The 16470-nt window shown below is 36.0% G+C and overlaps 1 protein-coding gene across 7 annotated transcripts in view; it reads right to left on the bottom strand.

The window, feature by feature from the left end:
- Positions 1-16470, bottom strand: part of LUC7L2 (LUC7 like 2, pre-mRNA splicing factor) — a 62389-nt gene that overhangs the window by 24973 nt on the left and 20946 nt on the right. For all 7 annotated transcript variants that reach the window (XM_055335173.1, XM_055335174.1, XM_055335180.1 and 4 more), the window contains one exon: positions 3994-4092. In XM_055335173.1, the coding sequence (XP_055191148.1) occupies positions 3994-4092 (99 nt within the window). The remainder of the gene's footprint in view (positions 1-3993; positions 4093-16470) is intronic.

Raw genomic sequence — 16470 nt, 5'->3', positions numbered from 1 at the left:
CATCAGACTCCCTGCATGGAGCCTGCTTCTCCCTCTGCCTATGTCTCTGCCTCTCTCTCTCTCTCTCAGTCTGTGTCACTCATGAATATCTTTACTCTAAAATTATACTTAATTTTCTGTTTTTTTAAAGTAGAGGAGCCCAATGCAAAGCTTGAACTCACGGCCTTGAGATCAAGACCTGAGCTGACATCAGGAGTGAGACACTTAGGAACGCCTGGGTGGCTCAGCGGTTGAGCATCTGCCTTTGACTCAGGGAGTGATCCCGGATTCCTGGATTTGAGTCTCACACTGGGTCCTTGCATGGAACCTGTTTCTCGCTCTGCCTGTGTCTCTAATGAATAAATAGATAAAATCTTAAAAAAAAAAAAAAAAAGTCAGACACTTAACCAGCAGGGCCACCCACATGCTCCTACACTTATTTTTTAAAATGCTAATAGTGTAGTAAAAGAGTAACAAGAGCAGATTCAATTATGAATCAAAAATACTAGTCATCACCTATCATACTGGCAAAGAGTAAACATAAATAATTCCCAGGAAAGGTAAAGCTACAAGGAAACTGCCACTCATATTCCACTGAGTGCAAATCAGTCCAGTGTTTCAAAAAGGTAACATGGTAACTTGTGTCAAAAGCCTTAAAAATGCTCCCTTAGTCATTTTCCTTCCAGAAATGCCTTTAAAAAAGTAATCAGATATTTAGAAGGCTTAATAGTCAAAGATGTTCCCTCACAGTGTTATTTTTAACAGTGTAAAATTGTAAATACATTAAATATCTAGGAAATGTAGAAATTTTTATCTTTAGCCATCAAAAAAAGGTTTTAATAGAACATTTAATGACACAAGAAAATGTTCGATTCATTTGTAAATAAAAAGCATGTTACACAGTATATGCCATAAAATTCCAATTTTGTAAAATAGAGCAGAGAAAAAAGTGGAAGAGCATATATAAAATTTTAACAATTCTTTTTGAATATATTTTGAATAATGTTTTTCTGTGCTTCTCAAATTTTCCACAATGAAAATGCTACAATCAGGAAAACTTGCTTTCTTTTCAAAGAATAAACCAGTGACAATTTTAGCAATTTCTACATTGTAAAAATCCACTTCAATAATTGTATTAAAGCCATTCACCAAGTATTTATTAGTATGTCTGCAATTAAATAGTAATTCATCTAAAAGGAAACTTTTTAAGATTTATACCCAAGTCAAGCAATTTGGACTTTCGTATCTTACTGTACAGAAATATAGCTAATTTAAAATACAAATGTTTAATTAAAATACCAATTTACTTAGCACATAGCAAATTCTAAGAATTTCTTGAAAGTGAAAAGCAACAGGCTCATTTGAAAAAGCTCTTATCTGTGATGACAAATAAATAGCTAGTTAGCTCTTTTAATTTAAAATTAAACTTTATGGGGCACCTCAGTGAGTCATTGGGTTAAGCATCTGCCTTTAGCTCAGGTATGATCTCAGGCTCCTAGGATGGAGCCCTGAGTCAAGTGGCTTTTTTTATTACAGTTTTTTTTTTTTTAAGATTTATTTATTTATTCCCGAGAGACACAGAGAGAGAGGCAGAAACACATAGGCAGGGAGAGAAGCAGGCTCCTCAAGGGGAGCCCAATGTGGGACTTGATCCTGGGGCTCCGGGACCACCTAATTGAGCCAGAGGCAGATGCTCAACCGCTGAGCTACCCATGTGTCCCAAAAAATTGTTTTAAATAAAATTCATCTTTAAATTCACAACATTAATCTATTAAAATTTCCTTATAGGAAGATAAAAGTGGCATTTCAAAGCAGTGAGAGGAAAAAGATGGACCAATCAATAATGCTGGGTCAACTAAACAGCTATCTGAAAAAAGAAAGTTAAATCTATACCTCAATTCCTTAGACCAGCACAAATTTAAGTTGGTTCAAAGATCTAAGTGTTTAAAATGAAGCCATAAAAATACCAGAAGAAACCATGAGAACTCTAATCACCTCAAAATAAGGAAGAGCTTTTGAATTAACACATTAGAAATTTTTAAAGCATTGATAAATGAAACAACTATAAAAATATTCTGCCATCGGGGATCCCTGGGTGGCGCAGCAGTTTAGCGCCTGCCTTTGGCCCAGGGCGCGATCCTGGAGACCCGGGATCGAATCCCACATCGGGCTCCCGGTGCATGGAGCCTGCTTCTCCCTCTCCCTGTGTCTCTGCCTCTCTCTCTCTCTGTGACTATCATAAATAATTTAATAAAAAAAAAAAAAAAAAAAAAAAGAATAAGAAACTTAAAAAAAAAAAAATTCTGCCAAGGCCCACACCAACTAAAAGAAAAACTGGGGGAAAAAAATCAAATATATTATCTATGAGAAGGGGCCGATTTTCATAACATGTAAAGTTAGACAAGTTAGAAAAATGTAAATATCCAAGATTAGCCAACAGCCAAAAACTAATTGTACAAGAATAGTTCACTGAAAAATAGATATTAAATATAAGAAATATGTTTAAACTCACTCATAAGACAAATGCAAATTAAAATTACATTTATATTCCACATTTCATTTACCAAAGTTGCAAAGGAATCTTTGACAAACACACCATGTCACCATATAGGAAATAATTTCACGAATTACTGGTAGAAGTATAAATTGATGTCTCATAGAGAATAACTTGGCAAAACTTTTCTTGGACTTGGTTATTCTATTTCTAGAAATTTATTCTATAGGTACTTGATATGTAGAAATAATATATTACCATACTATAATGGTAAAATATGGAAAATGACCTAAATATCCATACCCCTAGATCTAGATGATGGTTTCTGCTGTATTTTATGCCCAGAATATATTAAATTAAAATCCAATTAATTTAAGATGTCTCCCACCCGACTAATTAGCCTCATGTTAAATTATGTTTACATAGATTTTTTTTTTTAACAGAGAAAACAGAGAGAGAGAACGTGCAGGGGCAAGGAAAGGGAGAGAGAATCTTAAGCAGGCTCCACGCCAAGCGTAGAAGCAGATGTGGAGGAGTTGTCTGGCTGGCTCACTCGGTTAAGTATCTACCTGCCTTTGGCTCAGATCATGATCCTGGGCTCCTGGGATCCGACCTCACATTGAGCTCCCTGCTCAGGAGGGAGTCTACTTCTCCATCTGCCCCTCAACCTCACTTGTGCTCTCTCTCAAATAAATAAAATCTTAAAAAAAAAAAAAAAAAAAAAAAAAGCCAATGCGTAGCTTGATCTCTTGACCCTGAGATTATAACCTGAGCTGAAATCAAGCTGAACACTTAACTGACTGACCCACCCAGGCACCCCTGATTTTCATTTCAGTTAGCAGAAATTCTTAGAAAAGAAGTAAATGGGGGTGCCTACAGACTGTTTTATCTTTCAAACCAAGTAAAATACCTATCACATCTTACTAATAAAAAGTTTTAAGATGTATGCTCATTGTTCATGTAATGCTAATTGGTATGTTCTATAAAAAATTTTAAAAAGTTATTTAAAACAATTATTTGTATCAACAATCAGATTTTGAGCCTTTAAGGTACCTAAATGGTACCTTCTGAGATTTCTTCTATTAGTTTCACTTAATATACCCCCCATAAATACATTTACAGATACAAAAAAAAAAATGAATGTAAAAACTCAGATTATTTTTTAACTCAGTAGATTATTAAAGGGCCTTAAATATACCAGAAATTTGTTGTTTACATGTGCTTAAAGTTTCCTTAATCATTACAACTTTACTGGAATAGTTTAATTTTCAAAAGAATATAGGTATTGCATGATTTTTACAAATTTTCTTAAAATACTGTTTCACATTGTATTTTTTTAAAAATGTTGTTAGTCAAGAAAATATATGACCTAGAAAAAAAAAAAGATCTTAATTTAGTACTGTCCTTCAACTACAAAGAAGATAATTTGCTAAGAGCCTTTTCCTATAGAAATATTAATCCACATTCAAAATGTTTTACCAGAAAAAATAATCTAACCCATTAAAGCAAAAGACACATACATCAAGTTCAAAGAAAAAATCTTGTTCTTTGGACGCAATTTCATAATCTGCTCTTAAAGCCAGGTCATGAACTTTCAGACATTCTCCAAGATCCATTCTCTGGGGGGGAAAAAAAAGATGTATTATTGAAACAGTAAACACATTTTTTTCAAAAATTCATAAACAACCACAGTTCTCTTCAAAATACATATTAAGTTATTGATGTTATTTACAAAAATTTCATAGACAAGTATAAAACTTGGTGCCAGAAAAAAAAAAAAACACACTGATTCTGTCTACCAACAAATGGGAACATTGATCACTTTTGTACTTAAGAAGAGATGAGGAAAACTAAAAATCCGGAAAAAAAAAAAAAAACAAAAAACAAACTTCTAGCATCTGTATCAAAACAAATTTCACTTAGCCCATTAACAAAGATAATGTTGGCTTAAAATCAAACTAAAAGGATATGTAAACCAAATTGCTGAACATTCTAATTTCCCAATAAAGATGGGAGTACTCAAACATTAGAACAGTTATCTTGATAAGCATTCCAGACAAGACTAGGTGAACTAGTAAAAGGACTGGATAGGTCGTCACAAAAACCAAGTATCAAACCCTATTTATAAGCATGTATCAGGAATATAAAATATACTCCCATTTAGCCTAGGATCCTCCTACTTGGAATTTCAAGTACACATTATTTATCAAATTAGAGGTTTTCTCCTGAGACAAAAGTTCCTAAAAACCTGTCTATTTTACGTGTATCTGGGAACTGATAAGATCTTTCAGGAACTCCGTTAGGGGTAAAGAGAGGGGAAAAACTTGGGCTGGACGCAAAGATATTTACAAATGTTATTAATGGATGAGTCAAGTAAAACAGATTTTTCCAATTGGAAGTATGCTATCCTATCAATAGAATGTCTAAGAATTGCTGAAAGGTTGGTAAAAAGGGAATACGATAATTTAAAATAGTAAATATCGCCTTTGGTTTTGTTATACAAACTAAGCATAAAGTTAAAATATGACAAACATTATAGTAGTAAAGCCATTCTGTTAAGTAATGAATGGTGTACCCACTTGTGCCAAAGCACTATGCTAGGGGCTAGGGACACAGAGTTAACCGACACAGATACTCAGAGTCTCTGACCTCATGGAGCTGACATTTAGAGGAGGGGAAACAAATAATTAACCACGATTGTGTCTCTGAATACAGTTAAGTGGTTTAATAAAATGGGAATGATCCCATTATGATGGGAGGCTACTAGACAATCAAAGAAGGTCTTTCTGAAGAGGATATATTGAAATTGGATTTAAAACATGTGAGGAAGCAAATTAACCTTAGGAAAAGCTAAGAAAAGAGTGCTTAAGGTTTTACAGAAGATTTAGGCGGCAGATCTTTAAAAAAAAAGTCAGCGTTAGGCAGAGGGAAATTTCTAGAATCAAGGAACAGACTATAATATCAATAGCACATAGGTCTGGGCCTTAGCTTTGTATATAAGTACTAGAAATGAGTTTGTCTTAACTTTTTTACCAAAAACCTGGATATAACAAAGGATATCAACACCAATTTTGTACAATATCTCAAGCTAAAAAAAAAAAAAAAACCAGTGAATTCACTGGATTAAGATTCAGAAGAACTGGGGCACATGGTGGGCTTAGCTGGAAGAGCACATGACTCTTGATTTCAGGGTGGTGAGTTTGAGTCCCAAACTGGGTGTAGAGATTACTTAAAAATAAACTTAAAAAAACAAAAACAAAAACAAAGATTGAGAGTCGCCTAGGCGGCTCAGCAGTTTAGCACCACCTTCGGCCCAGGGCATGATCCTGGAGACCCGGGATCGAATCCCAAAATCCCACATCGGGCTTTCTGCATGGAGCCTGCTTCTCCCTCTACCTGTGTCTCTGTCCCCCCTCTCCCCCATGTGTCTCTCACGAATAAATAAAATCTTAAAAAAAAAAAAAGGAATTGATAAATCATATAAAATTTAAAATAAATATCAAGTCTTATAGTCCCATCTAAGAAAACAAATTTACAAATAACTTAGCTATGAGTTGAAAATTAAGACAAACGAGAAACATACTAGTCAAAAGTAAGGGTTACAGTGTGCCATGACTGAGATAAATTAACTTACAGGGCATGGTATGAACAAAGTGAGAAATCTCTTGCTGAAGGCTAGCAAACACCGCTCTTCCAAAAGATACATTCTGTGTGCTAACACATTTCGAAGGGATATAAGTAAGTTAGACCAAGTGTTCCAAAACCAAGCTGTTCCAAAAAAAACCCAGGACAGATGTGATTAGTCAGGGAAAATCAAAATGTGAACCTAGTCCTCAATTAAAGAACTTTTCAGTATGAAACAACAGATTTTTTTTAAAGATTTATTTATTTATTTATTTATTCATAAGAGACAAAGAGGCAGAGACACTGGCAGAGAGAGAAGCAGGCTCCATGCAGGAATCCCAATTTGGGACTCGATTCTGGGGGGCTCAGGGATCACACCATATGCATGAAGGCAGACGTTCAACCACTGAGCCACCCAGGTGTCCCCAGAAACAGATATTATGGCCCCAAGGCAAGGGACTTGAGTCAGATTTTAACTTTCTCTAAAATTAAAAAAAATTAAAACACAAAACAAAACAAAAAAAAAAAACCCACACAAAAAAAATGCCAACTTTCTAATGATCAAAGCTTTCCAAAGATAGAATAGACTTTCTCAAAATTTAGTGAGTTCCCAGATAAATGAAAGATCCTCAAACAGTTCTAGGATATTGAGGAAAGAATTCAACTATCAGGTAGCTTCCTTCTTCCAACTGTGACATTTTAGGACTACCTAAAAAAATAAGTTTCTCTGTAAAACTCTATTACCTCGGTTATCAATTACATAAAAGAATGAATGGGAAACTATAGACATTGTCTTCAAAGTTATCCTTTGGAAAATAATAAGGAATAGTCACCAGTCTTGTAAATCCTCATCCCACTAACGGCTCTCGTGTATCACTGCGTTGCTGAGCATGCTTAGATTTTTCCAGGCCCCACTAACTCTCATTCATAAGCCTATGGATTAACTATGTCTTTCAGGGACAATAAACAGCAACTGAAACTTGACATTGATGTGTGGAAATTCAAAACTGCTTATTAAAAGCAACATTTTAAAAATGCTATAGGAAAAAACGTAATGCTCCTAAAATATGCAGGAAAATAAGACAGTAGTGAAAAAAGTAATTGTAAAAGAGCACTGTTACCATCACTACTACACCTGTGTGTGTATTGTGTATTTAAGTAGGCTCTATGCCCAACATGGTGCTTGAACTCACAATGTCATGATCAAGAGTTGCATGCTCTACCAATGGAGTCAACCAGCCACCCCAGTGAGTGCGTTTCTTAACTGATATCTTAACATTAATCTCTCTAACAGCTCCCTTTGTATGTGTATTTCTATAGCTATAGTTGTTAAAGGGATGCTATACTTATTTCCTAAGATGTTATGATGCCACAGTTGGGAATGCCATTGATCCAATGCAGTGGTTTTTAACTTGGGTGATATTGATGCAAGCTTTTGAATATAGGTCCAAGCCCCTACCCGCCAAAGACAGAATTGTAAAAGAGCCCCAAGTATTTTTAATGTACAGTGTTTGGAATCACTCACTGATCTAATTTTACTCCCAATCTACAGACAAATGAACTGAAGCCCAGAAAGACAGACTTATTCCAGACACTAGAAAATCTGGCTAGATTGATTTCTAGTCTAGCCTCCCCCTTTTGTTTAACCATGCTAGTGATCTGCACACAGCAGATAACCAAAACTACTACTACTGCCTTTCCTCCAGTTATCTCCCTTTTCTTTATCCTCTACTTAACTAGATTTCCAATCTGTTTGCAAAAAAAAAAAAACTCAAATTACTATATAAATCTTGTCTCACTGTTTAACCTAAACATCTCTGTTGCCTACTCATACTACCCATTGGCAGGAATTCAAGGCTTTTCCTCTACTCTTTCTTTAAATTTACATCATACAACCAACCAAAGGAAAAAAAAACCAATTATGCGGGTCAAGAACAAGATGACCACCAAAAAGGACACAATTATACCACTGGTGTAAGGGAGGAGTTTTGGTAAGAAAAGGAAAGTTGGCGGGGGGATACGCCTTGGAGGGGAATTTGTGGAAGGGGTAAATTTTTACTACCTCACTAGGCATGTGAGCTCCACAAGGACAAGTATTTTCTTTCTGTTTTACCTACTGTGTAATTTGCCTCTTATATAGGAATGTTTAAGAAACATTTGTTGAACGAATCAAACTGGTAAAATAGGACAAAGAACATTTGGCATGGGGGCCCTGAGCTTTATCAAGGGTGGTCAAGATAAAACCAAGTAAAAAACTGACCTGAGCTCTGGAGGGAAGGTCTTTTTCACCTCTCCACCGATTATCAATTTTGCTAGAACTCTCTTCCTTCCTAGGTATTTTATGCTACTCTTCTCTCTTACTCCCTATGTGCTACTGTCCTCCAGGAGGTAGACTGCTTGGACTTGACAGTATCCTGGGCCATAAACTCTGCAGCTTTACAGTCTAGTCTAGCTTACAATAGTAGATTGAGGGGGCCAAAATCCTAGGAGGAAGGGGATACCTGTAATTGGGGGGGGGGGGGCTGGAATAGCCTCAGTGCTTATTCTTCAGGGATCTAGCAGGGCAGTAGGTATATACAGATTTCCAGAATTCTAGAACTAGTCATCAATTTTCCTGTCCATAACATCATGACTAAACATGTATTCTGGCATTTCATACACACAAGGAGTATTTAAAATAAAGAACAAGCAAGCCAAAACAAACTCAACAACTACCTGCCAACATAAAAGTGAGTGAAATGCAAGTATGTCCATATTAATGCTCTCCAAGATCACAGTCATCTAATTTAAGCCACCAAAAAGGGAACCATGACAGAACCACATCATGACCTCTGGACAAATCCTCAAAAGCTGAATCAATCCTGACTTCACCTCTATAGTTTCAATAGTGCTTTGAACACTCAGTGCATAGATATACTTGCTGCTTCACTAGTCAAATAAATGAGCTTCAAACTGAACAAAATAAAATGCTTGGTTATTTAACTTATAATGGCTCTATTTGTAATGAAAGCCATAGGAAGCATTTTTGAATTTTTAAATTTAATTAGTAATTGACTTCACAATTCCATTCTTCCCACAAGTTGATCCCTGGTATTTAAAAAAAAAAAAAATCTAAATTCTTAGATTGTAAATGGGAAAAATGCTTACTTTTAATAGGAAAAATTCAGTTCTGGATTTTGTCATCTCCATCCTAAATCCATTTCCTCTGAGAAGTCTTGACTAAATCACTATATCTAATTCTGTAACTTCTTACAACTTGTCAGCATTTTATAATTTTATATTTTATTTTTTATAATTTTATAACTTTACTATTTAACAAAGTTGATTCTGTTAAGGGCTTTTCTAGGTGTTCTTTTGAAATTTCAAAAATGAGGGCTCCTGGGTGGCTCAGTGGTTGACCATCTGCCTTTGGCTCAGGTCACAATCCTGGGGTCCTGGGATTGAGTCCTGCATCAGGCTCCCCACAGGGAACCTGCCTCTCCCTCTGCCTATGCCTTTCTGTGTGTCATGAATAAATAAATAAAAATCTTGAAAAAAAAATTTCAAAAATGAACATTCTCTCCTCAAATGGACTTTAAGCTTCACAAGAAAAATAGTTTCTCTTATTTTTCCCCTCCTACATAAAAGAGGTTTTATACAATTGAATAAATGTGATGATTTAAGGAACTCCAAGAACTTGCAAAAACAAGGAAATACACAAAGTGAACAAAATTTTAGCAATGATGTTTTTTATGTAAAAAATTAGAAACATTAAGAGCCTAGCAATGGGGTTTTGGTTAACTGAATTACGGAACAGTCATACAACATATTATAAAGCCATCAGAAATTATGAACTTGATACTAAGTGGAGAAAAGAGATGGCAAAGAAAATTAATAAAAATGCCATTTTTGTAAATTCATGTAGACACTGCTGTGAGAACTGGTTTGATATTGGTTGAATTAAACACAATGAATTATTATGTATTATTCTTATAGGCAGAAAAAAAACAAACAAACAATGAAGCCACTTTAATTTGGAGGGGAAAAAACCAGGAACAGAGGCATGCAGAAATTACATCAAAATCAATAAACATGGTATTATAGTAGAGCAAATCAAAGGGTTGACCTACACACCTGCGTGTACTGCCAGCTATAAACTGACGGTAGTAATATGTTAATGAAAAAAATCAGTGATAGAAACTAGGCATAGTAATCACTTCAAGAATTGTAAATATTCTTGCTTTGTTGTATTTACTCAGATCAACGAGCTAGATCCTAAAGGGAGTTATAAAACAGTATCAAAATATAATTCCTGCTATCAAGAAATTTTTATTCTCAATGAAAAAATGAAGACATTAAACTAGAGCAACAGTTGCAAATATACAAATAGATATACATGCAAAGATTTCATTGTGACACCATACACCAAAACCAAAAACTATTCAAATAGTCATTGAATAAATGATTTACGGAATAGCCATATTATGAAATATTATGCCGTCATGTTTTTAAAATATAGACCACTATTTGGAAACTTCTCCAAGTAAAGTGGGGAAAAAAAATCAACATAAATGCCATTTGTTAAAATGCACACAGGGTAGTGAAAAAGGTACATTGTTGACAGGCTTTATGTCTGGGATGGGAGATGATATATAATGGGAAATACTCTTGTTTTATGTTTTTTCCACTTTTACTTGAAAACTATATTGTCTAAAAAATAAGACACACTGGGTACTCAGCAACTTAGAAGACCTCCCCCTTTGCATCTTATTATCCATTTTACTCTGAGAAATTTACTTAATCTCTCTGAACTTCTCTTTTCTCAAATACTTCAGGATTTTTTCATCAATCAAATTACAGACTCTGGGGATCCCTGGGTGGCTCAGTGGTTTAGCGCCTGCCTTCGGCACAGGGCGTGATCCTGGAATCCTGGGATCGAGTCCCGCATCAGGCTCCCTGCATGGAGCCTGCTTCTCTCTGCCTGTGTCTTTGCCTCTCTCTCTCTGTCTCTGTCTCTCATGAATAAATAAAATCTTAAAAAAAAAAAAATTACAGACCCTAACTAGATTGTGGAAGATTCTGAATATGAATCAACATGCAGACTTTATAGGAAAAAAAGAACGCCTGACAACCTGGACAGAAATAGGATATGATAAAATCTGTATTTTAGAAGCATTAATACCACACTACTGGATGGACTGACAAGAAGAAAGAGGTCAAGGGTGGGATACACTATTATGAGACAGAAACAAAGCCATAGGGTCAAATTAGAAAAGAGAAAGCAGGTGATGGAGATAAAATAGGGTAGTACAGAAGAATCCATTAAGGATCTCTGAAATCATCAGTTCCATCACCACCTGCCTACAACAATGACATCAAGGGTCAGAGAAATCGTAAAATCATAAGCCTAAGATTATAAACTAGCAGGAACAGTAAAAATTTAAATCCAGTCCTCGATATAGCTCACTATTCTTTCCATAACACAATGACTTCCAATTAACTAATTAAATGGAACTATCAACTAAACAATTAACTAAATGGTAATGAAGGATGGAGAGGAGAAGGTAAGGAGTCTCATCATGGCCTCAAGTATTTCAAGCATGAACAATGACGCCACCAAGACAAATGACTAGATCAAATGTGAAGAGTTGGTCTGTAACAGGAAATATTGTGTTCTGGACATGTTAAATGTGATGTAACAACAGGAAATCTAAATAGTAGTGTTCAGTATGGCACAGATGTAATACTAAATTCACTAAAGGCTTTCTTTATCCAAGTAAGTCTTCCAAGCACAGCTTTACATATTCCTCCTTAGAATTACAGCTCAAGTATTCTTCTAAGAGACCTTCTTTAACAAATTATATAGGAATGCCGTATCTGGAGCACCTGGGTGGCTCGCGTCATGATCTCAGGGTCCTGGGATCGAGCCCTGCGTTGGACTCCAGCTCACAGGGGGGCCTGCTTCTCCTTCTGCCTCTGCTTGCTGCTCTCTCTGCTTGTGCTTTTTCTTTCTCTCTCTCAAATAAAATCTTAAAAAAAAAAAAAAAAGAGCCCCAAATTTGACTTCCCTAAGTCAACTTATTAACAAAAATACCGAAAAGTACTTCTAAAGAACAGTGCCACCTGCAAGATCATAATATATTATCACAAGAAAATTTAATATTAAAGAGGGAGAAGATGAAGAAGAATGCTTAATAACAGTATAAATTTCTATTATCATACTTAAAAACAAACGCTACTGCTTGGTAAATTTAACTTTCTAAAAACCACCTTCATTAGAGCAATAGTTTCACTGTTACCTAAACTGGCTTTAATTCATTTATTTATTTACACTGCTTAGTTTAAAATAATTCTTCCCATGTGTCTTCTTCTTAGGTTTTCTTACACTATTTTAGGAGTGTTTCAAGACAAAGGTGAAAGACATCAAAACGTAACAAACAATAATTTAGATATACCAGAAAAATAGCAGGGAATCAAAGAATAGACAGTGATATTCATCAAGTACTAAAAGCAATACATACCAGCTGAAGAAAAAGTGACACAATGGAATGACAGCAGGACAGAGCATGGGAAATAAAAAGCTGTCGGACCACGTGAATCCTTTTACATGCCCTCCAATGCCCATGCTATTTTCTAAAAGACAAATCACCTAGTTTCTCACTTCTCGCACCTTCGCTTTCTTCCTTCCTCATATATATAAAATCTCTCTTCTATCCATGTTCAACATTTGATTCAAGCCCCAGCTCAAAAACAAGAGAAAGCCCAGTATAATAAAAAAAAAACCTTGAAATAATAAAACCTGGGTATGCACTCAAGTTATGCCATATTGCCTTAAAATAAAAATTAAGGTTTTTCTTTCTTAATTTCAATCCTGGTATTCAAATTAAGTCCAACAGAAGTGACAGGTGAAGAGGAAAGGGACACACTGCATGCAGAGTAGATCCTGCTTTTTTTTTTTACCACTTCCTATTTATTAACTGCCCATTCCCACTCATATGTTCTACTTCCAAGTCCAGTCTTCCCTGAGTGGATAAAGAAAAATAAAGCTCGTCTCCCAGCTTTTAATACTGTTTTTGAAAAACATAGCATGAAATAATTTCTTATCCATTCCAAATCAAGATATGCAAAGATACCTAGATAATATTAAAAGAAAAGTCCTTGGGGCGCCTAGGTGGCTAAGTCAGTTAGGAGGCTGCCTTCACCTCTGGTCATATTCCCAGCATCCTGGGACTGCCTTGTGTCTGGGCTCCCTGCTCAGTAGGGTCTTCTTCTCTCTCCCTCTGCCCCTCTACTCTGCTTGCCACTCTACTCTACTCGTGCTCCACTGCGCACTCTCTCTCAAGTAAACAAAATCTTTTAAAAAACAAATTCCTTGACCTAGAAAGAATATACTATCTAATTGAGAAGAGAGGAAGAGAGAACACGTATATAAATAAGATAAACTAAAACGCCTACTCAGTAGTATGGACAGCAGGCACCACACAGGGGTTCAGAGGCTAAATAAAAGGCTATAAGCTCAGGCAATCAAAAGTAGCAAGCCAGGCAGGATTTAAGTGGGTAAAGGAGAAAGGGTATTCCAGCAGCAAGAGAAAAAGAGACAAAAATGAGAATCACGCTGGGGAAGGAAAATAGAAAATGAAGAAGTCAGTTTGGTAAAAAGAAAGAACCAAACCAATTTATTATTCATTCAAGGAAGAGGTAGACTGGGCTAAGTATTTTAGATTTTTGGGCATACGTACAATAGGAAAACACCAAAAGCTTCTGTGAAGAAGCAACATGTGCTTATTAATAAGTTCATTCCCACTCAAAAATGACTGGTTTAAGTTTCTGAACATTTAGATCTCTTCAAATGTCACTTTATCAAAAGTTTTCTCTAACCACCCTGAGTAGTCCCTGGACCATGATCTCAGTCTAAATTATCACAGTCTAAATTACCTATGTTTTTTTTTTTGTCCTAGCAACTTAAATCACTACCTGAAATCACATTATTTTTAACTTAGCTGTGTGTCTCTCACCATGAAAGGAGAAACCTATGTTCACTTCTGTATCCCCAACATAGCAGTAGGTCCTTAATAAGTACTTGTTAAATGAATGAATGAATGCTTATCTCAGCAATCAGTACCACTCTTTGGGAGCACCAAAGAGATGAAAAAATAAATTACTTTTTGAAGAAAAAGTTTTTTGTTGACTTTTACTGTAAATTATTTCTCTATTCAGCCCACCTTCCTCATCTTTTTCTATTTCTTCTTCTTAATTTCAATATTACTTAAATTTCATTACTCCAAACGCTATTATAAATACCAGAAAAGGGAAAAAAAACATAAAAACCTAAGTCTCGAAATTTTACAAATTATGTTATCCAAATACATTAATATACATGCCTATATTTTTGATCCTGTAAGGTCTATGGGACAATAAACATCCAACATGTTTTACTGTATATGGGTCAAAATAAAATATCAAATGCTTTTACTATTCCCTTCATGAGTGAGAATCATCAAACTAAAAAAGATTTCAGTAAGTCATTGTCTTGCCACCTGCACATTAAGGTAAAACTCATCGGTTTGAAAAATATTTCCAGTGACAGAGAGTCTGTGACTTTGCTTGATATTTGTGGTTAATCCCCTGGTAAACAAAAATATGTGTTTCAAGTTTTCATTTATTATCATGTATCTGCTGCTCTATTCTGTGTTCATTGTTTACACCCTCCAAATGATGCATTTATAATGCCATCTTCTCTTTTTCACTGAATAGCCTCAAAGACACACTAGTTTCTATAGACATCTTAAAACACAGTTTATAAAATCGTACATCTCTCTAAAACAGATCTGAGGAGTTCAGGGAATACTCAGAGGATGATTTGAGGTTCTCAGATAATAAGCATTGAGAATCACTGTACAAAAAAGCAAATATGACACCGAAATATGTTAACCAAGTACTAGACTATGAAAAACAATCCACTTTAACAGTAACTTCCAGATCTCATTCTACTTTGCCTGGTCTTTAAAACTTTCTATTTTTTCAAGACTCATTCTATCAGATAGGTCCAAGATTTAAAATTTGTTTCAAAAAATCAAACAAGGGCAGCCCCAGTGGCTCAGCGGTTTAGCGCCGCCTTCGGCCCAGGGTGTGATCCTGGAGTCCCGGGATTGAGTACCGCATCGGGCTCCCTGCATGGAGCCTGCTTCTCCCTCTGCCTGTGTCTCTGCCCCTCTCCCTCTCTCTCTCATGAATGAATAAAATAATTAAAAATAATAAAAAATAAAAGCATTTTCTCTAAGCTTACTTTAGAGTAAGCTTATTTATATACTGTAAGAATACAATATATAAATACATATATACGATACAAACAAAATATTATCAATCAACTGTATGTTTTCGGTAACACTCGTGGTAAACAATAGGCTCAGCTGTTAAGCTTTTTTGGGGGGGGGGTTAAAAGTTGTAACAGAGGGGACGCCTGGGTGGCTCAGGAGTTAAGTGCCTGCCTTCCGCCCAAGGCGTGGCCCTGGAGTCCCAGGATCGAGTCCCACATTGGGATCCCTGCAGGTAGCCTGCCTCTCTCTGTCTCTCATGAATAAATAAAATCTTTAAAAAACAAAAAGTTGTAAGAGGAAAAAACAAAGTTGTTAGAGGGATTTATGTTTGCACAGAGCTTGGCATCTCTAGCCCTGTATTGTTCAATGGTCAACGGTCAACTGTGTATTTGCATTCAACCATTAATCTAAGTAACAGATAAATTTGCTGGGTAACAAGATGCTAAAATCCATGGTCTCTGGGTCACAAAGAAAAAAATCACTTCCAGGGACGCCTAGGTAGCTCGGTAGTTAAATGTCTGTCTTTGGCTCAGGGCATGATCCTGGAATCCCAGGATCGAGTTCCACATCGGGCTCCCTGCATGGAGCCCGCTTCTCCCTCTGCCTGTGTCTCTACCTCTCTCTGTGTCTCTCATGAATAAATGAATAAAATCTTAAAAAAAAAGAAAAAAAAATCACTTCCATCAAGCCTCAAGTGTATTACTTTAAGTACATAAAATGAATGACTACAAGATTATTTACTATGACCGAAAAAAGTTATTTCCCAAGGGCATACGCACCCCACGTTGAATAGTTCAGGGTATGTGTGTGCCAATTTGCCAAATATACTATAAACAACATTGAGGACTTAGTTTTTAAAGTTTAGTAGCAGGAGGCTTGCGTGGCTCAATGGTTGAGCATCTGCCTTTGGCTCAGGGCCTGATTCTGGAGTCCTGGGATCAGGTTCTGCATCAGGGTTCCTGCATGGAGCCTGCTTCCCTCCCGCTGCCTGTGTCGCTGCCTGTGTCTCTGCCTGCCTCTCCCCCCCATCCAGTGTCTCTTGTGAATGAATGAATGAATGAATGAATGAATGAAGTT

This window comes from Nyctereutes procyonoides, unplaced genomic scaffold (assembly GCF_905146905.1).
Source record: "Nyctereutes procyonoides isolate TBG_1078 unplaced genomic scaffold, NYPRO_anot_genome, whole genome shotgun sequence".
NCBI lineage: Eukaryota > Metazoa > Chordata > Mammalia > Carnivora > Canidae > Nyctereutes > Nyctereutes procyonoides.
The sequence above is the reverse complement of the archived record's forward strand: the minus strand, read 5'-3'. Positions and strand labels throughout refer to the sequence as shown.